At 47.2% G+C, this 22,543-nt stretch overlaps 7 protein-coding genes across 7 annotated transcripts; 3 read left to right on the forward strand and 4 right to left on the reverse strand.

Moving 5' to 3' along the window:
- Positions 1 to 524: 524 nt before the first annotated feature.
- Positions 525 to 1,793, forward strand: EDB91DRAFT_1055555 (uncharacterized protein; the record flags this gene model as incomplete). Its single annotated transcript, XM_041313929.1, has 6 exons — positions 525 to 606; positions 661 to 916; positions 973 to 1,009; positions 1,068 to 1,146; positions 1,200 to 1,519; positions 1,575 to 1,793. 6 exons carry the CDS (start codon positions 525 to 527, stop codon positions 1,791 to 1,793), a joined length of 993 nt encoding a protein of 330 aa, XP_041175698.1.
- Positions 1,794 to 2,556: 763 nt separating this feature from the next.
- EDB91DRAFT_1249953 (uncharacterized protein) lies at positions 2,557 to 3,828 on the forward strand (the record flags this gene model as incomplete). Its single annotated transcript, XM_041323162.1, has 6 exons — positions 2,557 to 2,638; positions 2,700 to 2,955; positions 3,004 to 3,040; positions 3,098 to 3,176; positions 3,225 to 3,544; positions 3,604 to 3,828. The coding sequence occupies 6 exons, from the start codon at positions 2,557 to 2,559 to the stop codon at positions 3,826 to 3,828; spliced, it is 999 nt and encodes a 332-aa protein (XP_041175699.1).
- A 489-nt stretch (positions 3,829 to 4,317) lies between these two features.
- On the reverse strand, positions 4,318 to 5,091 carry EDB91DRAFT_500832 (uncharacterized protein). Its single transcript, XM_041327486.1, has 2 exons — positions 4,425 to 5,091; positions 4,318 to 4,368 (listed from the first exon to the last, which is right to left on the reverse strand). Exon 1 carries the CDS (start codon positions 4,848 to 4,850, stop codon positions 4,437 to 4,439), a length of 414 nt encoding a protein of 137 aa, XP_041175700.1. The 5' UTR covers positions 4,851 to 5,091; the 3' UTR covers positions 4,318 to 4,368; positions 4,425 to 4,436.
- EDB91DRAFT_1141995 (uncharacterized protein) lies at positions 5,055 to 7,356 on the reverse strand. The gene is made up of 8 exons (XM_041319033.1): positions 7,176 to 7,356; positions 6,789 to 7,116; positions 6,658 to 6,734; positions 6,520 to 6,608; positions 6,272 to 6,310; positions 5,955 to 6,226; positions 5,513 to 5,905; positions 5,055 to 5,379 (listed from the first exon to the last, which is right to left on the reverse strand). Exons 1-8 carry the CDS (start codon positions 7,289 to 7,291, stop codon positions 5,119 to 5,121), a joined length of 1,575 nt encoding a protein of 524 aa, XP_041175701.1. The 5' UTR covers positions 7,292 to 7,356; the 3' UTR covers positions 5,055 to 5,118.
- A 2,148-nt stretch (positions 7,357 to 9,504) lies between these two features.
- EDB91DRAFT_1142006 (uncharacterized protein) lies at positions 9,505 to 11,896 on the reverse strand. Its single transcript, XM_041319034.1, has 10 exons — positions 11,688 to 11,896; positions 11,298 to 11,622; positions 11,167 to 11,243; positions 11,029 to 11,117; positions 10,917 to 10,979; positions 10,831 to 10,869; positions 10,514 to 10,785; positions 10,095 to 10,463; positions 9,991 to 10,035; positions 9,505 to 9,938 (listed from the first exon to the last, which is right to left on the reverse strand). Exons 1-10 carry the CDS (start codon positions 11,801 to 11,803, stop codon positions 9,678 to 9,680), a joined length of 1,656 nt encoding a protein of 551 aa, XP_041175702.1. The 5' UTR covers positions 11,804 to 11,896; the 3' UTR covers positions 9,505 to 9,677.
- Positions 11,897 to 13,705: 1,809 nt separating this feature from the next.
- Positions 13,706 to 17,266, reverse strand: EDB91DRAFT_1249957 (uncharacterized protein; the record flags this gene model as incomplete). Its single annotated transcript, XM_041323163.1, has 11 exons — positions 13,706 to 14,737; positions 14,795 to 14,934; positions 14,981 to 15,159; positions 15,213 to 15,336; positions 15,395 to 15,603; positions 15,658 to 15,739; positions 15,795 to 15,973; positions 16,029 to 16,222; positions 16,274 to 16,645; positions 16,700 to 16,906; positions 16,961 to 17,266. The coding sequence occupies 11 exons, from the start codon at positions 17,264 to 17,266 to the stop codon at positions 13,706 to 13,708; spliced, it is 3,024 nt and encodes a 1,007-aa protein (XP_041175703.1).
- Positions 17,267 to 17,890: 624 nt separating this feature from the next.
- EDB91DRAFT_1249958 (uncharacterized protein) lies at positions 17,891 to 22,037 on the forward strand (the record flags this gene model as incomplete). The annotated part of the gene is made up of 8 exons (XM_041323164.1): positions 17,891 to 18,044; positions 18,103 to 18,412; positions 18,462 to 18,532; positions 20,434 to 20,573; positions 20,632 to 20,916; positions 20,978 to 21,027; positions 21,078 to 21,328; positions 21,373 to 22,037. 8 exons carry the CDS (start codon positions 17,891 to 17,893, stop codon positions 22,035 to 22,037), a joined length of 1,926 nt encoding a protein of 641 aa, XP_041175704.1.
- Positions 22,038 to 22,543: the final 506 nt, after the last annotated feature.

A 22,543-nucleotide genomic window follows, 5' to 3' on the forward strand; every position in this document is an offset into this window, starting at 1 on the left:
AGGGACGGTTGAGATTCGAGAAAGACTACCAGCTTTGCACGGTTACGAGCTCAAGGAAAGGTATTGGCCACAGAAGACAAAAATGCTTCACTCTCAGATGGAAATCTGGAGGTACTACAAGTGTACTTCCAACTTGTTGTGGGAAAGAGACAGGGTTGATTTATCGTGAGTCGACAGGCGTTTATCGATTTGCATACTTGTAACTATTATACCCTAGGTTCTACTGTAATAAAGCGAAGAGGTGGGAAGAATATTAATAGCTGGATTCCTATTACTCATTGACATATAAAAGGGTCACTAATTCTCGCTGTCGCTAAACATGATGCTCATTGCTGTCGCATCCTGTCGCACGATACAGATCGTCTGTCTCCCAGGTGGAAACTCTATTCTGAGTTATCCATATAACTGCTTCTTCCACACTTGTCTCTAACTATCCTCTTGGTTACCTCCACTTCCTAGTGGATCGGCCGCGTTGGCTATCGTCCCTAACTTCCGCTCACTTTGTTAGTGACCAAACTTGGGTCATGTCATCCTACAACCCACAGACAGAACTGTGGCTTGAACGATCTCGTCTTGATGGAATGGTGTTAGCGGGTGTATCTTACGGTGTGTTTTCGGTCAACATACACAATTCGGAAGTTGACATATATATCGAAATAGGCATATACTTTCTCCTTACAGTCCAAGCCTGGATCGCTCTTATGCAGCGGCCTCGATATGGGGGTAAAATTGCGGGCCATCGTCGCGTGCTTCTTTTTTACATCTTCATCACGTTCGTGCTGGAGACGATAAGCTTTGCTGCGAATGCAAGATATACGGAGATGATTTGGATAGATCTTCGTGATACGCCTGGCGGTCCGCTTACGCTAATCGAAAACGAAATGGCTTATAGTATTAATGTTGTGGCTCTTTCCACGTAAGCAGCCTTTGCCACACATCTCCCGACTAGTGTTGACATTTCATCTCCCTTAGTGGTCACATCCAGGAGTGGTTTATGCAAGCTCTACTTGTGAGCCGAACAATCCGTCATATGGAAGTGGTGCGAGCCTGATGCCTTATATCCTTAGCTTCACCGATGTTTTGTGATATGGAATTGGGCAAGATCCGTGGTGATCCCGATGATCACACTCTATATTGCCATGATCGGTGGAAGTTTACCATTTGCCAGCAACAATACTAGTCACTAACATCTTGGGCAGTAATGTCTATTCTCGTACAAATCAAGGCGAGCACCGGTGCTGTACTTTACAATATCAACTTCTTGCTTGCCTACCTCTGCATGGAGGTGGGACTTACTGTAATTTATACCATTCTCGTGGCGAATCGTTTACTTGCCATGCGAAGCCAGATGAGGCACGTCCTAGCTCAGTATGATTCTAATACCTATGCTACCATCGTCCTCATGGTCATCGAGTCCGCCGTGTTATACTCTGTCTTCGCTATTATTTTTATAGTTGCCTTTGCTCTGCATTCTAATGGTGTCTCTACTCTATGCTTCCTGTCTATTGGCCAAGTCCAGGTAAGCAGACAACACCTGAGCTACCTGCGTCTCTGATGTTGTTTTTTGTTGCCAGGGCATTGCCCAATTGTTCATCATCATTCGTGTTGCACGAGGGCGGGCAGTGACACGCGAGTGGTCGACTCAAATTACTGCAGCACCTACGACACTAGTATTCTCAGGAACTGTGTCGAACGCAACAGTTGGAATCAACGATGAACTAATAGCTATGCCACAGCAGGACATTGTTCAACTGTGTTTTGCTTCTACGAAGGCGGCAGAAGTAGATGTGTAGAGCATGACATGGTGTGAAGTTGGTCTATCCTTATACTTGATTTATACCTGAACGGAATCTTCCACGTTTACTATACAGCATGTCTCGGGGTGAGACAGACTATCATGAGTCGATGTTGCGGGGTCACGACAAAAGGTATCCGAGAATCGTGAATTGCACCCTCCAAGCCAAGACTATCACTGACGGGTTCCCAAAATGGGTATCAGGTTTCGAATTCATCGATGAAGATCTCCATGAATAGGTCATCTGTGCCAACTCGGAGAACACAAAAGGACAACAAACTGTTTCAACAGTGCACTCCGCAAACCATCACAGCGGTACAACATTTTCCTCGGAGCTGAACCGTTGGCAAGTATAAACTTCCACTCCATGCATTATTCATAAGTTCGATTATAAGAATACGACTGCGGTTCATCCTACAGCAGTTATCAGTGCTTGAGCGTGAAGTCCTTTAAGATGCAGAATGTACACTATGAAGCGCCCAGCAAAGGTTCCAAAAAATTTATAGTGTTGTCCGAGGGCCGGGTTGGATGTACCTGATGGACCTATTACCAACGCAAAAGGGTGATTACTTCTGCCAGCGCACCGCATCCCCGACATGATGCGTCTCGACTCTCTGTTCGATTTCTATTCCAACTTATCCATATAACCTCTGCCTTTCCCCCAGCAGTCTCCTCATCATCCTCTTGGTGTAACTTCAAGTTGAACAGGGCGTCTGCCTCTCAGACTCTCGGTATCTTTCCGTCAGTGACCAAATTTGGTCATGCCATCCGACACTCCAGATACAAATTTGTGGCTTGAACGATCTCGTCTCGATGGAATGTTATTAGGGGGTGTATCTTATGGTGTGTTTTCGGTTGTCATACAATATTTCGGAAGATAACTTATGTACTGGGTCTGCAATAGGCGTGTTCTTTCTCCTTACAGTACAAGCCGCAACTGCTCTCGTGCAGCGACCTCGATATGGCGGGAAAATTGCACACAACCGTCGCGCGCTTCTTGTTTACATCGTCATCACGTTCGTACTAGGAACGATAGATGTAGCTACGAACATGAGATATACCGAGATGATTTGGATAGACCTTCGCGATGCGCCTGGTGGTCCGCTCGCGCTAATCGAGAACGCAATGAATTATCGCATCAACATTGTGACACTTTCCACGTAAGTGCCCTTCCCGTCCACCTCCTCTAGCATTGACGTCTAGTTTAGTTATTACATCATGGCGTGGTTTATGCAAGCCCTACTTGTGAGCTATATAATTCGCCATATGAACAGGTGCAAACCTAATACTTTCAATGCTTAGCTTCACCGATGCTCTGTGATCTGGGATCGGGCAAGACCCGTGATGATCCCGATGATCACACTCTATCTTGCCATGTTTGGTGTGGTTTATCATTTACCAAGCGACAGCAATCACTGACATCTTGCAGCATTGTCTATTCTCATCCTGATCCAGGCGAGCACCGGGACCGTATTTTTCAAAATCAACACCAAGCTTCTCTACCTCTGCATGGAAGTAGGGTTCACTATGATTTATACGATTCTCGTGACGAATCGTTTGCTCATCATGCGAGGCCAGATGAAGCAGCTCATGGCCCACTATGATTCTAGCACCTACGATACCGTCATCCTCATGCTCATCGAGTCCGCCATGTTATACACCACCTTCTGCATTATCCTTATAGTTTCCTCTGCTTTGCATTCTGAGGGTGTTTTCAATCTATTTTTCCTGTCTGTTAACAATGTCCAGGTAAGCAGACAAGAACCTGAATTACTTACGTCTCTGACACTAGCATTTTGTTGAAATAGGGCATTGCTCAATTGCTCATTATCACCCGTGTAGCACGGGGGCGGGCAATAACACGCGAGTGGTCGATCCGAAGTGCTACAGCACGTACGTCTATAGCATTCACATGGAGTGTATCGGACACAACAGATGGGACCAACTTTGGGCGAATAGCTAGGCCAGAACAGGATAGTATTCAGTTGTCTTCTGTTAACTCGGCGAAGGCAGAGTCGGAAGCAGAAGGGTAAATACTAATAGCATGACATGCCGTGAAGTTGGTTTAACTTTCATACTTGATTTATATCTGGATTAAATTGCCTTTGTTTGCGCCATATACAGCTTCTTGAAGGTCTTTGAAGCAGGGATGGTCCCTATGCACAATTTCACGGACTTCACGAGGAAACGGAGAAGGAGAACTTCAATTGCGTATCACATCATCGATGGGACATAGTTTTGAATTCGGCAGCCATCACTATAACGTAAGACATTCACTGTCAGAAGGTGAGGTAGGCCTACAGGCTGTCACTCTCGTACTACTAATAGCCACAGTGACGAACATTTCCCATGATTGGCATTCTCAAGGACTGTATTGGACGCAACATGGGGAACCAACGCTGAGCGACCAGCTGGCCAGAGCAAGACAGTGTTTAATTATATTCTCCTCCGTGAAGTGAATGCGTGTAAAGACACGATGTGTTCATTTGTAGTGTGTATCTGTATCGGATCTTTTCGTTCAACCTGCAGCCTGTTGAAGGTCTACGGTACATGCATAATTTCGTGGACACTGCCTCGCTTTCAAGTTTCAGCTCATCGCTACATTGCAACGATACACAGAAGAACTCACATATCATCATGGTCAGTAAGCGAGCCATGCTTCCGCTGCCTGCAGGGCCGAGTCCCACCCATCAGGCCCGTTCTCCCAAGACTGCACGCTCTCCACCTCGTCCTTTCCCAGCTTAAACTCATTGTAGAGATGCGGAAACATGCCCTCCCCTCCGCGTGGACCACACACCTCAGCCTTTGGGTCCTCCCACTTGATGTGCTTATCGACAGGATCGTACGGGATACGGAGGACGTAAACTCTGACGTCGTCTTTGAAGAAGAATTTGAGGGTGTTGGGGACTTGGAGTGCGGTGGAGAGGTGGATGAAGCCGGATTTCTGGTCGAGGTCGCTCACGGGGAGTTGATCGGGGAGAGCATCTGGTGGGGCTGCTGATGAAGGTATCAGCTTGTAAATGTAGGTTGGTTTGGCATCTGACGGAGTGGCCATGGTGTCTTTTGAGATTATGGATTAGACTTGAGCTCGACTCAGGGCAGATTCAGATCTGGGGCTCGAAAGTCTTCGAAAGTACAGCGTAAGCTTATCGATGGAATGTATAGTCATTGTATACGCGAGCAGACGACACAGCCAGTGAGATCTTTCAAAAATATGTGGGAACAGTACAGCGATAACAAACGGCGTCAGTAGTCATTACAGCGAATCATAACTTGGAATAGTGTATGTATATAGGTATGTCGTGAATCCATTATCAATCTCATCACACCTTGTCATCCACCGTTCTCGCGCTTGCATTCTTGGCCCCGGCCGATAGCTCGAACAAAATCCTCCCGAGAAGAAGAACCGGCCACGCTGCACGCTGCAAGAACGTAGCATTTTTCTTGTGGAATGAGCTATGCGTCTGAAGCGTGACGACGATATAAACTGTGAGGAGCGTGAGCGAAATAGTGGTCTCGACGTAGTGAGGGATTGTCCCTAAAGTTCCTGGATTGATCTCTGCGACGTTCATCCCAAAGACGGACTGAGGACATAGGTGGTCAGACAGGTTTCGCACTAAAGACCTACATGCTTACGGCTAATAAGCTTGCCGGTAGGAAGATCATCGTAAGGTACGAGATCTCAGAAAAGCAGTTTGTCAGTGTCTGGTAAACCACTTCGGTTTGACGAAAGAAGGATACCTGTTTCATGGCCGCCGAGTCCTTGACCGTCGCCTCTGTCAGCGTCCGCGTCTGCTTGCTGTCCTCGAGATTAACACTCGCAAAAGCAAGGTCCGTCGCATTCTTCAGTCGGCTGCTCATCATCATGCGTCGCTTCTCAAGACGATCTATTTCGCCGATGAGGTTCTCGCACTCCCTCTTCATAAGTCCATTCGACTCTACGCGCTGTTCGTCAGAAAAGACACTGGACTCCATGGCCGGATTCTGGGTCTTCTCGATAAATGTTACTGATACCTCAAAGCTATGAAGGAGCGCTTGATAGTGCAGAAGATGCGCTTGGAGGATATGAAGCTCGCGAGTGAGCGCATGATCTTCCAGCACTTGTGATTCCTAAATGTGCTTGAGCAACATCACTTCCACTCTGCACGAGGCTACATACCAGTTCACTGACATGGTTGTCTAGCAACTCAAAGGACTCATCCCATGCATACAGCGCATACCACAAAATCGCGAGGAACACGAAGGTCGGGTCATCGGACTTGCTGAATATTTTCTGCCAGTACACACTACCCCCCACCAGCTGCATGAGCGAGTGGAGGTGCTTCGCGGAAGTTCGGCGCCATGCAGAATCGGGATGGTAGGAGATAATGGTGTTCGTGTTTACACCGCGGACCATGTGGATTGCGAGGAGGTCGATCACGAGCATCTGATCTGAGGAATGTTAGAGCGTGAATGTAAGAACATCGATGTACATACCGCCCATAGGATAATGAGCCTGGGTGTTGATTTTGGTACCTGTCGGAGGTGAACAGGGCGACTACGACAGGTGATGGGCCGCTTACCTGCGGATTGTGGTGGTGTATCATTGTGTGGCGCATGATCGGATGGTGTTGGAGGCGCGGATGGTGGTCGAGATCCCGGCATCGCTCGTATAAATGGCAGGGTAATAGTGATGTCTGTCGCGCGCATCAGCATGCAACTCAAAATGGAAGGTTTGGACATACGGTCTCCTTCTCCATGGATAGGCGCTTCCTGATATCGTGAGGGTATCCAATTAATGGAAGACGTAAAAAAGAATGGCTCGATGTTGTATCTATGTACGAGACCTCAGAGCGAATAGATGAGTAAAAGACGCCACACACTTTGTCCCAAGCATGCGTAAGACAGGTGACGTTAAGTCATCCACGAATAACGATCGCACACGGATATTCTTTGGTCGCTGCAAATCCCATATGACGCCCCAACCAGCATACCAGCACAAAATGAGACTCACCTCCCCTTGTAACATATTCCAAAAGTCATCCTCGCGTTGACTGGTAACTACTGTAGTATGACCATTTTCTCCCATATCTGGGGCTATATCTGGGGATATGAAACTCCCGTCGTGAAGTACATCCATCCAGTAAATGGCGCTAGACTGATTCTTCGAACACTTTTCGAGCATCTGGCTGCGCCGCACTTGATCTGGAGTCCAGTTCCCAAACTGGTTCTGAGGGTACCCCGGCCAGGATTGATCAATATCAACAGTTGGAGAGGTCTTGAAATCGACGGCATTAACGTCCATCCATGGCCATGGTCCCGACGGTGCAGCATGTCGATATCTAGTAAGAGCATCAGTCGGCGAATACAAGGTAGGAAAGAGAACATGAACAGAGCTTACGGGGGTGCAGGCACTGCAGGTGGCAAAGCTGTGTCCTTGAGGTCTTCCAGAGGAACGTCCTTCGAGTCATCTTGACGCACCCTGTTGATGGCGGCTTTCAGTGTCTTGACTGCCATGACGGTTAGCGTTGGGAATCAGTTCATGCTGCAGGCGTGAGGAAAGGTGCTGATGAATTTATATTCTTATGGAAATGGGCGCTCATTAGTGTTGTACGCCTAGTGCCCAATTGCATGAACCCCGCTACTTACAGACCCGATACTATGGCCATATGTGTTGAACTTGCTTGATTCAGTAATCTCAGTTACTACTTATATTGCCTTTTTGGACCAGGTTGAACGTGTCATACCGACTTCGCTGATAACGGCTCACACAAAAACTCGAAGAAGCTCAAGCTTCGAATTCAGAACCCCCTGTATTATTATTTCACTGACTCATTCGAATGCACCTCATCCTTTGCCTGACCCGTCTTTTCTTCACGCACAAGCCTCTCACCTCATGGGCTGCTAGACCCTGAGAATCAGGCATGCGAGGGGCATGCGATAGCGATCACAATGTAGCCCTATCTAAAGAAGGGGTGGGTAAATTAATATTGAATCCAGGTTTACTATAAATTGCAAATCATCGACCGCGACTTCAGGCCGCAAACCTCCTGAGGAGCTCAAGCTTTCAGCATCAAGTGGACTCTTATACTAGCAGCGAGACTTTACTTCACCGGCTTTATCCACACCCCCGCGACGAGCAGGCCATTGCGCGAATTCGACGTCAGGCGATGACATAATTAAAGCCTATAGGGCATGAGGCCGCCACCATCATTCCTGGAACAGAATTGTCCGATTCAGTGAGGCCTTTTTCTCCGACCTCACCAGTGGGTTCGGTTCAGAGCAAAAGGCCGAACTCTGGACCGAACGGCTTCGGACCTCCGAACCAAGCGAAAATCAGTAGTACCATAAGTATACAGTGTACGGCCGTACCCTGGACGGTGTGCTATATATGAAAATGAATATGCTGATGTTACGGTATGGAGTAGTGGCGTCCGAGTGCTTGTCTTAAACTTGAAAGCGGGAGTAAAGTATTTGGAGTGGCGAGGAGTGTCAGTGTCACTATCTCAACACCACTATGTAGTGGTCTCCAACGAAGTCACGCCTGCCGTGACTTCGTCTGAGACGCTCAAGCGCTGCGTGAAAACGGTTCATTTCCAGTTGAGCGCGTTCATCAACAAGTGAAAATGGTAAAACCTACTGTACTCAACAAACTTGGACGGTCCCGCTGGTGTTCTGCAGAAATTTAAGTGGGCGGTAGGCATGACACAGCGAGCAAATCTCCGCATGCATTCGCCCGTGCCAGTCCAGACACGTAGTGCCAAGAGATAGATCCTCCAGGGTACGAACGATGTGGAGTAGTAGAATACGGATTAAAACCGGCGCTGTTTGGATATTGTGATGTCGTCTGTGCGGTAGTGTTCGCCTGCGAGGTTGGTGAGGAAAGAAGGTCGTCACAGTAAAGTGTTGGTTAGAATTGAGCGAGTGGTGGTGAACTTAGATGGTAAGGTTCTTCAGCTTAGCGAATCACGATGTCCTTATTAGACTCCGCTCTCATTTTGACTCATCTATGTGGACTGAATAACTTTCGTGTGCGTGATCTCCTCCTTGAAGTTAGTGTCAATAACGACGAAGGCAGGGAACAGAAGCGACATAAAGCTCAAGATACTTAATCCAGGCTCGGATGGCCAGCTGTCCACTAAAAACTGACGGCGAACTGCAATTGCAATTGGAAGACGATACATACATACAGTTTGTGAAATCTCTTAGCGCAAAACGAGCGCTGTTTTGTTATTCGTGTCAAGGAACGACTATCTTCCTTCGTCTATATAGGGGCCAGGGCTGGCTAGGGGAGACTAATTCGTGCCGTGTTCCGATCACAAGCGCAATAACGACTATGAAGCAGAGGACTGTCCGACCACAACACCTACTACAAATTCAAACTTCACCAACATGTACAAATCTCCGCAGTCTTGCCAAGACTTTTGGGTCTGAACGGCATTCGGAATTTCGGATCTGTAGCCAAGGCCAGGTACTATCATATCGAGTTACAGCCGAATATTCACCACAGAAAATCGCGGCATCCCAGACGCAGTGGAGAGGTTGATGAAACCAAATTTCTGGTCGAGGTCGCTCACATGAAGCTGATGGGGGAGGGGATCTGGTGGGGCTACTGATGAGGGAATGAGCTTGTAAATGGAGGTTGGTTTGGTATCTGACGGTCCACGGAGTGATCATGATGTCTGGGAAATTTTCGAGCTGCTTGACTCGCGGGTCGGACTCAGATCTAGTGATTGTGCAATGTAAATTTGATTATCGAGGGAGTATCAAATGGACACGGGTACATCGTAGATCTCTAAAAATATGTGGGAACAGTATAGACAGAGCAAACGGCATCAGTAGTCATTCAGCGAATCATAAGTCGGAAGCTTGTATGTATGTCGTGAATCCATCATCAATCTCATCACGCCATGTCATCCACCGTCTTCGCGCTTGCATTCTTGGCCCCGGCCGGTGTCTTGAACACAATCCTCCTGAGAGAAAGAACCGGCCACGCTGCACGCTGCAAGAACGTGGCATTGTCCTTGTGGAATGAGCTATGCGTCTGAAGCGTGATGACGATATAAACTGTGAGGAGCGTGAGCGAAATAGTGGTCTCGACGTAGTGAGGGATTGTCTCTAGAGATGTTGGATTGATCTCTGCGACGTTCATCCCAAAGACGGACTGAGGACATAGGTGGTCAGATAGGGTGCGCACGAAAGACCTAAACGCTTACGGCTAAGAAGCTTGCCGGTAGGAAGATCATCGTGAGGTACGCAATCTCAGAAAAGTAGTTTGTCAGTACCTGGTAAGCCATTTCGATTTGATGAAGAAGGATACCTGTTTCATGGCCGCCGAGTCCCTGACTGTCGTCTCAGTCAGCGTCCGCGTCTGTTTACTGTCCTGAAGATTGACACTAGCATAAGCAAGGTCCGTCGCATTCTTCAGTCGGCTGCTCATCATCATGCGTCGCTTCTCAAGACGATCTATTTCGCCGATGAGGTTCTCGCACTCCCTCTTCATAAGTCCATTCGACTCTACGCGCTGTTCGTCAGAAAAGACACTGGACTCCATGGCCGGATTCTGGGTCTTCTCGATAAATGTTACTGATACCTCAAAGCTATGAAGGAGCGCTTGATAGTGCAGAAGATGCGCTTGGAGGATATGAAGCTCGCGACTGAGCCCATGATCTTTCAGCACTTGTGATTCCTAAATGTGCTTCAGTAACATCACTTCCACTCCGCACCAGGCCTGCTTACCAGATCACTGACATGGTTGTCTAGCAACTCAAAGGACTCATCCCATGCATATAGCGCATACCACAAAATCGCGAGGAACACGAAGGTCGGGTCTTCGGACTTGCTGAATATTTTCTGCCAGTACACACTACCCCCCACCAGCTGCATGAGCGAGTGGAGTTGCTTCGCGGAAGTTCGGCGCCATGCAGAATCGGGATGGTAGGAGATAATGGTGTTCGTGTTTACACCGCGGACCATGTGGATTGCGAGGAGGTCGATCACGAGCATCTGATCTGAGGGATGTCAGAGCGTGAATGTACGAACATCGATGTACATACCGCCCATAGGATAATGAGCCTGGGTGTTGATTTTGGTACCTGTCGGAGGTGAACAGGGCGACTACGACAGGTGATGGGCCGCTTACCCGCGGATTTAAGTGTTGGACATCCCGGCATCGCTCGTACAAATGGCAGGGTAATAGTTATGTCTGTCACACGTATCAGCCATGCAACTCAAAATGGAAGGTTTGGACTTACGGTCTCCTTCTCCATGGATAGGCGCTTCCTGATATCGTGAGGGTATCCAATTAATGGAAGACGTGAAAAAGAATGGCTCGATGTTGTATCTATGTACAAGACCTCAGAGCGAATAGACGAGTAAAAGATGCTACACACTTTGTCCCAAGCATGCGTAAGACAGGTGACGTTAAGTCATCCACGAATAACGATCGCACCCGGATATTCTTTGGTCGCTGCAAATCCTATATCACGCCCCAACCAGCATACCAGCAAAAAATGAGACTCACCTGCCCCTGTAATATATTCCAAAATTCACCCTCTGATCCCTCACGTTGAGTGTCCACTACCGTAATATGACCGTTCCCTCCAATGTTTGAGGCGGCAAACTCCCGGCTGTGAAGTACATCCATCCAATAAACGGTGCTAGACTGATTCTTCGAACACCTTTCGAGCATCTGGCTGCGCTCCACTTGATCCTGAGTCCAGTTCCCAAACTGGTTCTGAGGATACCCTGGCCAGGATTGATCAATATTGACAGTTGGAGAGCTCTTGAAAACGACGGCGTTAACGTCCATCCATGGCCATGGTCCCGACGGTGCAGCATGTCGATATCTGGTAAAAGCATCAGTTGACAAATACAAAGAAATATTCAAAAAGAGAACATGAATAGAACTTACGGGGGCGCAGGCACTGCAGGTGGCAAAGCTGTATCCTTGAGGTCTTCAAGAGGGACGTCCTTCGAGTCATCTTGACGCACTCTGTTGAAGGCGGCTGCCAGTGCTCTCATTGCCATGATGGTTAGCGTTGGGAATCAGTTCATGCTGCAGGCGTGAGGAAGAGTCCTGGTGAGTTTATATTTGGAGATGGGCGCTCAGCGCTCCGTGCTGGACGCCTAGTTGCCCAATTACATGAACCCCGCTACTTATGGACACGAGAACAGACCCTGATAGATCTTGCCGAGGCCCAATGGTACTACTACAGTATATTGCAGTATAAATATTACCTTTTTCGACTGCGTGGGAAGTCGTTGCACATACTGACCGTCGGCTCACTGTGACAACGTTCGAATTCAGAACCTCTTGCATATTATTTCACTGACTCCTTCGCATGTGCCTCATCCTTTGCTTGCCTCCTCCTTCTTCTCCAAGCCTCTCACCCTGATATGCTCTGCTACTAGTAGACCTTGAGAATCATACATGCGGGGGCATGCGGTGGAGATAGGTCTAACCAAAAGAAGGGGTACTTGAACCCAGACTTACTAATCGCTATCAACGCCACCTCAGGCCACGAACCTCCTGTAGAGCTCAAGCTTTTAGGCTCCCAATATTAATCAATCGTTCCCTTGACTTCATTGATTTCGTTGATTCCCCCATGACGAGTAGGCCAGTGCGCGAATTCTACGTCAGGCGACGAGCAAACTTCAGGCTTAGGGCACGAGGTCGCCACCATCATTTCAGGAACACAATTTTTCGGTTCAGTCTGATTCCAACGCCTTTTCTCCGAACGCCAGTACGTAAACGAGTTCGGACCTTCGAACCAAGCGAAAATCAGTAGTGCTGTATATTATAAACAAGGATGCTGATGCCTACGATACACAGTAATGAGATCTGAGTGCTTGGCTTGAACTTCAAACCGTGAGTAAAGTGTTTGGAGTGGTGAGGAGTGTTTTGAGCGATGGAGGAATATTTGACCCTGATAAAGTTCCGTTCACCATCGTTGACGGATAAATCTGTAAGATTAGTAGAGCTCATCTGGGATTGAGATGCACATTATTTTGTTCGTCAAAGCCAGGGGTATGCAATCTGTGCAATTCGGTGTGTGGGGGTGCACTGGCAGGTGCAGAAGTGCTCGAGGCTTACATCAGGGTATCACTGCGAAATGGTTTTTCCTAGATTGATTTGGTAAAATCAGAACGAAAATCCATGGGATTATATGCAATGGTAAAGCTAGATAAAGTGATATATAATGATGAACAAATTGCATTGAAGGACAAGATATTGCAAGACAACTGCAATTGTGATAAAGAATTGACAGAATCCTTATCACAGTGACGGAAAATGGTCACTGGTGGTCATTGGTAGCTCTGGTAATCCAGCATCACATTGCAACAATATTAATGCTACCCAGTGCCTGTGCTTACATGACACTTAGGTAAGTGACTTGAAAATTTTCACGCAAGTTCTGAATTGAAGTTCAACTTGTTCTCAGCACTACCACCAGGACTGTGATGGACTTTTGCCCTCCTCTTAGCCCCCCATTGTGGTCTTCTCTTTTGCCCTCCTCTTGGCTCCCCATTGTGGTCTTCTCTTTGGCCCTTCACCTGTAGCTGGGATAGTAATGTATTACTTACTCTTATCATAGCGAAATTGTAATACACGAATCAGTCTGTTGTATAGTGCCCAGTAATACATAACTTCCCTAGGCCATACTGTCCCCTAGTAGGCAACAAGGCTTGATCTCACAGATCTCGTATGTCATTGGTACCTCTTGTATGTCGTTTCCCGATCTCACAGATCTTGTATGTCGTCGGTGCCTCTCGTATGTTGTTTCTCGATCTCACAGATTTCGTATGTCGTCGGTGACTCTTGTATGTCATTGGTACCTTGTGATCTTGATCAATTGAATCTTCTGATAACTCATGTGTAATATAAATATATCAAGGTGGTAGTACATGAATGACGTGCTACAAATTGTCCTACAACTGGGGCTGTTCATCAATGGTAGGTGTGACATCTTCACTGTCATCTGGCATGTTGAATGCGGCACTTGCAAGAACCGGTATGTCTCTCCACAGGTCCTGAAAGGAGGCCACAAGTGAGAGACGCAGCACAGCCTGACGACATGCATATGCAACTACTCCTTCCTCATCAGCCGGCTTGAGGGCTCGAGAACTAGCCCGCCCACTCCACCACTCCGCCTGCCACTTCAAGAACACTATGACTCTCTGCATCTCCTCTAGTAGGAGCTTGACTTCTTCTGACCAGCAGTTCATGCGTGCACGTGCTTTACACCACTCCACGCGAACACCTATGACCTTGTAGTTAGCATCATATAAACTGTGCCTCATGAACTCACAGTCCTGAACTTGCTCATTCTCTGAGCTGCTGTTGTCTGCATGTGAGTCTAACCAGATCCATGAGATGGTCCCAGTACCCTGCCTCTCCATGTCACCCATTGGCCTGACATCCAAATCCAAGAGCGGTGGGAGGCAAATTTCCCAGCCAGACTTGTGGAGTCGACGGCTGAGAGCTAACAGTGCGTTGCATGCACATCGGTACTTCTCAATGCTAACCCACTTCCTCAGTTCCACACCGTCGATGATGGCCTGTGTGCGTGTAGAAGCCGCTTGGCCGCGCACATTTCTATCCTTGTAAATATACATATGCGACCGAAGGCGCAGATATGAACGGAGTTCGGTGAGTGCATCTAGTGCTTGTGCGTGTCGCAACTCCCATTTGTGCACTGCTAGCCTATCGTCACACACTGTCATTGGTTGGAGTTCCAATGGGAGCCACAGCTTGAAGGCTTTAGGCTTTAGCTCCACTGTATTTGACGTACTAGTGTCAGATGCTCGATGACGCAGTTGGGACATGACAGGCATGTACAACTCTTGAATATGAGCCCAGGCATCCAGACGACATTGCAGGGTAGTGATGCACATCTGCATGTTACTCTTCTGCTTGTCCGTGGGGTGGAGAGACACATTGATGATATCCATTTTTAGGCGCTGTCTGCCGGTTTGTGTCTTAGTGTGGTGAACTTGATTTTTGCAGAGGAGACTCACTGTTGGTCTTGCAGATCCATGCCGGTAGTGATTAGTCCTGCTGGAAGATATATTGGTGTGCAAGGAGATGTTGGACCCAGCCTGAAGTTTGTGAGCTTCAAGCTCAGTGAGTTGTAGATGAACTGCAGCCTGTGTAATACCTGCTAGATATTAATTTATGAACTGAAACAAACAAAGATTACGCACGAGCATAACGACTTTCAAATGGATTGGATTTAGAGTTATCCTCCTCCCAGGCTTCTACTTCCTTCCTCCACTGAATGATGAGAGTAGGCTGGATGGTATTCTCGAGCTCTGCGAGCTGCTTCCCTGTGTTCCTTTTTCCACTTGACAGCTTCATGAATCTTGCAGCAGGAGTGTTTGGCCTAGTTTCCTGAATCAGTACAGGATAATGGATCTGAGAAAGAACAGACCTAACACCATGATTTTCTTCCAGTTCCAATCCCCGAAATGGTCATTGAGGGTATCCTGACGCAATCCTGGACCCATCTCTTTGGTACTTGAAGCAACACGGTTTATATTTGACCATCCTCGCTCTGGAGCTTCGCCAGTCCATTCATCCGACATATTTGGTCCAGTTGAACAAGAAATTCTGCTGACACTCATCTATGTGTGCTTTCAGGTGGAATTTTGGAACGAAGAACCGGACGGTCATGGAGTGGTGAGGAATGTGTAATCTTGACGGCATGGCTTCCATTTGCACCCAAAGCTTCTTATGCCATTGGCACGCAATGCCGTACAAAATATTGATAATCGTGACTGTGAAGGCCAAGAGTGACGAGAACACGAGGTAATCCATATTGACGTATCTATATACGACTATTATTAGTAATGATAATGAGTTTCGATGAAATAAAACACACTTCTCGCCCTTTTGCAAGTCTCTGACACCGTTTGCCAGCTTCATGTCGTGTCTAGCACAGTCCACAGCCCCAACACCCGTTGCTGCGAGACCACAGGAGGACTTCGTATCCGCTAAATTAACAGCATTGTGACTTACACACATGCTGCACTCTTGTTTCACACTGGCTTGATCTGCCAGGTACAATTTGTATGCAGCCTCCTTGACAAAATACGCCCACCCAGAATTGAGGTTGGGGGTTGACGTTATCCGATGAGACTGCCTTCCGTTTGAGCCTAAAGTTCGCATCAATTGCAATAAACAACACATATTTCCACCTGAATAGTGGCCCATCAGTATGAGTACCTTGCTTAGCATGTAATTAATATTTACCTAACAGTTAGTGGTGCATCTTCCCAGCCCTCTGGTATATTTTTCCCAGGGTGCGGACATGCTGGGCATTGCACAGCTAATTCACCCGCAGCGGTGGCATTGACACCAGCAGGATCATGGCCTCGTCCCACGCGATGAATCTGCATGAGATGACGCCATTCATGCACGATACACATGAACGCAGAGTAGTGATCCTAGAAGCCATATATCAGTACTCGCAGTATCCATACATACCAGCTACATACCCTTATAGGTAACAACCCTGCATTATTGTTTTGTCTCACTAAGGAGTGGTAGAATTCATATGTGGAAACCTTACTCTCAAATGATAGGAGATGGAAGTGCTCGAGTAGACAAAAGGTCACAGCAGTATGAGGCTCTGATGTTGTAGCTGGATACCAGCAAGCATGAAGTAGTTGTTTATAGCGCACCTGACTGCTTGCACAGCCACAGAAATTGAGCGCGATCTCATGAATGCCATGGACGTCAATTACAATGAAGTCATCCCTGGTAGAGGGATGAGGGTTGTAGCAGATCTCGCCTGGATTATGACCTAACTGCATGCGGAGACCGATTTGTTTCAGGGAGGTGCGCTGGAAATACGAGTTACTCCACATCTGATAGGGTGCTGCGAGTCTTTAATTAATATAGCAAATAAAAAAAGTACATACATCAATCCTGTGTAAGGGATTGCTCATGTGACTGTGAAGCACACACTGGTTGCAAAGCATTCGCATCCCAAAGCAATCACAACATCTGAAAACGGGTGCGGGCAGACCACAATAACATAAATCTCCTGCATTTCCACGACCCTTGAGGTGCAGTGTTTCATCTAGAAACACCTGGCGCTCAGGGATCCAGGCTAGTAACGGTGCATCCTGAGGGGTAATTTGAGTTCTGCAGTAAAGATATTAAAAGACAAATAAACTTACCGCAGCAGTGCATTTCCGCTTGTCAGAGGACGGTTCGCAAATGATTTCTGCTGACCCCTCCTCATATTCTGCAGGGCATTCATCCCAACCACCGAAGAGCATCCTTTCATTGGAACCAATGTTTGATAAGTTGGGGGGAGAAATAGTGCTTGCAGGAATATAGCAAGTGTTGACATTCGTGCAACCCTCAGTGGTAATCCCTGCTGTACGAAGGCACAACAGTGGGGCGTTGTCTGTGGTTAACGTGGGTGGTACAAATTGAGTGTGCTCAATCCGAGCACTCTTGGCTGGGTGTCCCACAGGCATAATAGATCTAGTCCGTCGGTGTTGCTAATGGAGTTTGACGCATTGTGGCTGGGATGTGACACTAATACTCCGTTCACTGACAATACACATGCGAAGCTGTTAGCCCAAACATCAATCTATCGAGCAGTAAGTGAGCATGCACGTAATGAGCGCCAGACCTTTCCACTGACCTCGGAGAAGACTATAACCAGCTACATGTTGTGGACAACACAATACAAGCTGCATCGCAAGATAGAATAGCATAGCCTGCAAACGGCGAATATCAGTCAGTTTTGTGAAGTTACAATTACCTGTTAGTTGTCTCAGCCAATGTCCATCGCAGTAGGTACTGACGAAATGACGAAGATCATTGTATGAAGGAATAGATGATCAGTTTATCTTTGCAGAGCTTAGTCAGCCATGTATTACAACTTTCAAGATTCGCATATGTTCCGGCCCCATATGGGATGAACAACACCAAGTGAAGGTCTACGAGCTGGAGTATCTCCGTGGACTTGCCTGTGCTCACTGTTGAGGATTATGGGTGCGTGCTCGAATTCCTGGACTATAAATCCCCGCCTTGCAGAGCGATACATCATCTACTACTGGCAGCTACTCTGCTATTCAACATCCATCTTTGAAATCATGACTCAACCTGTGTCTCCCTCCAGTCAGACCGACACTGTGGTGTCTGTTCCACTGGAAGGTCTGATAAATATGCTGCAGGGTCTCTGTCTCGAAGACAGGACAGCCATATCAGTTGCATTGCTGGCTCGTTCCGGTCCAGATACATCTGAAGGTGAATCTCTTGGTGTCTTTGATTTATTATGACTGACATGGCTTCCTCAATGTTGCAGGGCCTGTCCCTGCTGCTTCTACCACCAATATTTCTGTGCCTGTTCCTCAGATGGCCACAGAAATATCTATGCCCACTCCTGAAGATCCTTCCCCTGCAACCACCAGGGCTCCCTCCACTGTCGCCCTCTTTGTACATTCTGATAACAGGGACTCCACCGATGATGAAGATGCAGCGAATGCAGCCAATTCTCTCGCCGATGACTCCCACGTCCGTTTCTACCGTGGCAAGTATTTCAACGTGCCCATCAACGATAAGGCGCCCTTGTACTATATTACAAGGGGTTGTTATATTGGTGTTTTCTCTGGGTGGTAAGCTAAATGTGCTTCATTTATTGTGTTGACTAAACTTTCGTCCCAGGGATGCTACTGGCCCCAAGGTTCTTGGTGTTTCTTGTGCCATATTTCACAAAGTAGATACTGTTGAGGAAGGTATCGTGATTGTGAAGTGCGCAATAGAACATGGCGAGGCAGTCCAGGTAGTCTAGATCTTAGCAGCGCACAATATTGTTTAGTTGTTCATACCAATACATACGAGCAGTGAAATACATTGAACAATCAAGGTCTATGAAAGTCCTGTTCTACTAAGGAACACTGCAATTCTTCTACTGTGAACAAGTGCTGCCCTTCACAACACGAACCTCCTGCAGCAACCGAATTCTTGCACCCTCGACAAGCTCAATGAGCGACATTTTATTTAGTATGCTATGAAAATCACAAATCAGTATGTTATATCATCATGGAGTGAGACCATACCTGAGATGCGCACTAGTACTGTGTCTTTGAGGGTGGTAGTAGTGCAAATTTAAAGAGCGATGTTTGCTTGGTTGTGAGTTTCAATGGGAGAAATAGTAGCATACACTTGAGTAAATCTCCAAATTGTTCTCCTACACGAATCTGTTCAAAACTCTTACACAAATATAGAGTATATCAACCCACTTAGTTTGAAGCTACTTTTGACACATGGCACGACCACAACTACACAAGACTGACGAAGATAGAGCAGAAGCTGCGTGTGGCTATCGGCGTGCTTATTATGCATGGTAGTGTTGTTTGTCTTGGCTTGCGTGTCGATGGGACTGATGATACTTTTCAGTCAGCACCACAACAAATTATGCACGGAAAAAAGAGAGAAAGGAGGACAGCATATTAGGTGAGAGAATCATACCTGCTGGTGATGTGAATGGCATCTAACATCTCCGCAGTGACACTCCATCGATGCCTGCAATGCCTGTAGGAAGGCCATGCATGTACCATACCCCTGAGGATAAACTTGAAGCAGCATGCACTTACAGGTGGATGTATTACGAACGGTATGTTGTCACGACTCACCGATTAGGTGAACTTCAACGATCATTATGTAGTCACCAGTGAACAGATTCGTGCCAAAAAGCAGGAGAGATATCAAATGAAGCCGAAGTTGAAAGAGTATGTGACACTTTACACACAGGGTGCTTGACCTAAGTACCCAAACTTGAAGCAGTGATCTCAAACTGTCGTATTCAAAGACAGGTTCATACGGCAAGAAGAAACGCTCTCACTGGTACATCATCTCGGGAGTATTGTGCCATATTTGATATTCACAATCTAAATAGGACCAAAAAATGCGATGACATTGATGCCTGCCTGCAGGTGTTGATTGGCCCTTCGAGCGCAAAATTTGTCGAAGGCCTTTGCACATACTTCGTTTCTAACCCAGATAACCCAGATTCATTGGACGTCATGCAGGGGAGCCATTGATAGCTTGAAAGAACTTCGTCAATGTGTGGAGTCCGAGGTAGAGAGTGTTATTGAGGAATGTGGGACAGGTTGCAACCTCCATCATACACAGGATTCCGTATTTTGAATTCGCAGAGTGCTAACAGCTGTGGAAGATCTATTGATTCATACTATGCTGGGGGTAGACTACTTCATCAAGGCGCATGGGCAACACAGATTGAATCATCAAATTACGCAATACAACACCACTACTTAGTATGTAGTACCAGTCATATCTATCCGTGCAGAATGCTTGCCAAATGTGCTCAGTGAGTAGGGCTAATAATGACTGACTAATAAATTCAGGAGCAATCACGTCTGTGGCTGAACAGACGCGCTTGCAGTCTGAAGTTTTTCATTTCACGTCTTACTTGGCTCGGATTTCGTGTTCATTTGGCATCTTCACGCGAGGACCCGACAAGTGTACGTCCACAATGTTATGTTAATTACCTCACATTGAGTCAAGTGCTGACCGTCATGGAATATGATAGATGGCACCACCCACTTGGGCAACCCAGGAGCAGCAAGACTTTATCATGACATACCAGGATGAGTTCCTCGAATGTAAAAAAAAGGCAACTTTACTACTTTCTGGCCACCATTCTTTGAGAAATGGGAAGAACAGTGGCCTGTAGAGGTCTCAAACGATGATCAACAACTTACTGAGGCGCAGCTGGCCCAGGAGGTAGCCAAAGGAAGGGTCGTGGTTCATAAGGTATTTTGATTGACACATGGATATTCCAATATCAGTTAATCATCATGGTTAACATTAGTGGTTGATCATCAAACTGCGGAATGATTTTGGAAATTCGAAGGTGGGACGCCGCGCAAACGCCGCTGGTAACACAATTGTTACCAAACTCATCGGTGGCATCATGAAGAACGAGAGGAAGAAATCTCGTCCTCTGAAGGCCACTGAGGTCTATTCTAAAATGTACTATGCATCACGTGTTCAACCCGCAGTCAAGGAGGAACTTGATGCCATGAAGGAGTCATCAGACGCACCTGACCTGAAGAAACGCACTGATACAGGTGGTTCGAAGGCAGCTGGCATCCTGGTGGGAGAATGAAACAGTGGAGGTGAAGGAAGAAGTCGCCAACTTAGTAAGAGAAATGAAGGACAAGAGGGAGAAAGACACGAGTGACTGCAAGATGCCATTGAAGGACTTGTAAGTGACACCTAATATTCTGCTGCAATTGTAATGCTGACAGCAAGCAGGGTCATATCTTGGCTTACAGAAATTCTGTCGACATTTTTTGGCGAGCTCCACGACTCAACAGGATGGGCATTTAGTATTTTGCTAGGTGGCCCTGACCCTACAAATGGCGGCAAACTGGATGTCAGCAGCTTGCATATTGGGACGACTACACTTGGCAATTGGTTCAATCAGGCGTGTCCGAAGTTCGAGGAGAGGATAATGGTACCTTACTTTGAATTTGCATCTCGCGCATTTCATAAGTTGTCCAATGGTTTCTGTCATTGTTTTTGAGTTGACTCAGTATTGATTTTTTAGCGGAGGCTGCAATATCACTATCACAGTCAAAAGATGGCGAAATTGCCAATGACAACAGCTCCACTCCCTCAGACGTTACAACTGACACCACATCACCCACCAGCATCACCCGCGCTTCCTCTCCTTTACACACACTCAATACATCACTTACATCACTCACCAGTCCTTCCTCTCCCTTACACATACCTGATACATCATTCGCGCTCTCAGGACCATCACCCATGCCTTTGGGACAGGAACTCACACCCCGTGATACATCACTTGCTCATCCATCACAGGAAGCTCTCGCTTACAACTTCTTCCAGGATTTGCCTCCCATTCGTCAAGACGACGAAGAGGATCGTGACCTGAATCGGACAATTTTACCCATGCCCTCCAACTATCAACCACCAGCACGACCACCTATGTTTTTGGGACAGATTCCCACTGATGTATCACTCCCTACTCCTCAGGATGCCTTCCCAGCCTACAACTTCTACATAGACTTGCCTCCCTCTTCTTCTCCACTACCGTCTTCCTCGCCCCTTTCTTTCTCTCATTCTTCACTACCATCTTCTTCACCCTCTCCCTCTCACACAGGTCAGCTTCCCTATAACCATTGCACTCCTACTCCCACTCCTACTCCCATCACAATTCCCGCCACTCTTGTTAGTGTTCCTGTTTGAACTCCTGCAGACCCTGCTACTTGTACCACAGTTCCTGATTCTACCTCTCTCACTCATCCTGTGGCACTGATTTTGGCTGATCCGGCCATGCCCGCCACTGCAGTTGGACCTGATTCTACCTCTCCCGCTCATCCTGCAGCACTAATGTTGGCTGATCCCGCTGTACCCGCCACTGTAGTTGGACCAATGTCTAGTTTGACTTGTCCTGGAGGGTCCCCTGTGGTTGGTGCAGCACAGCCATTAATAGGAACGAAGCCTTCCAAACGCAAGCCCACCAAGATGAACATAAAGAGTTCCAACTCAGATATGGTTCATGCTAAGCGTCAGAGGAAGGGGGGGGGCAGTGGTTGTCTCCAACGAGAACTCAGAGCTGATTGAGGAAGGGTCGGGGCAAACGGCAGCGTTTCCAGTCATCTTGGGCAGCTGCTGCCAATGCCATTGGAACAAATTGGTAACACTTTCTTACATATCTCTGTCTTTTTGTTTTCTTGTTGCCCATGTCGTCC

This window comes from Suillus paluster (assembly GCF_016628075.1).
Source record: "Suillus paluster strain FC165 chromosome Unknown EDB91scaffold_38, whole genome shotgun sequence".
In the NCBI taxonomy this organism is placed as follows: Eukaryota; Fungi; Basidiomycota; class Agaricomycetes; order Boletales; family Suillaceae; genus Suillus; species Suillus paluster.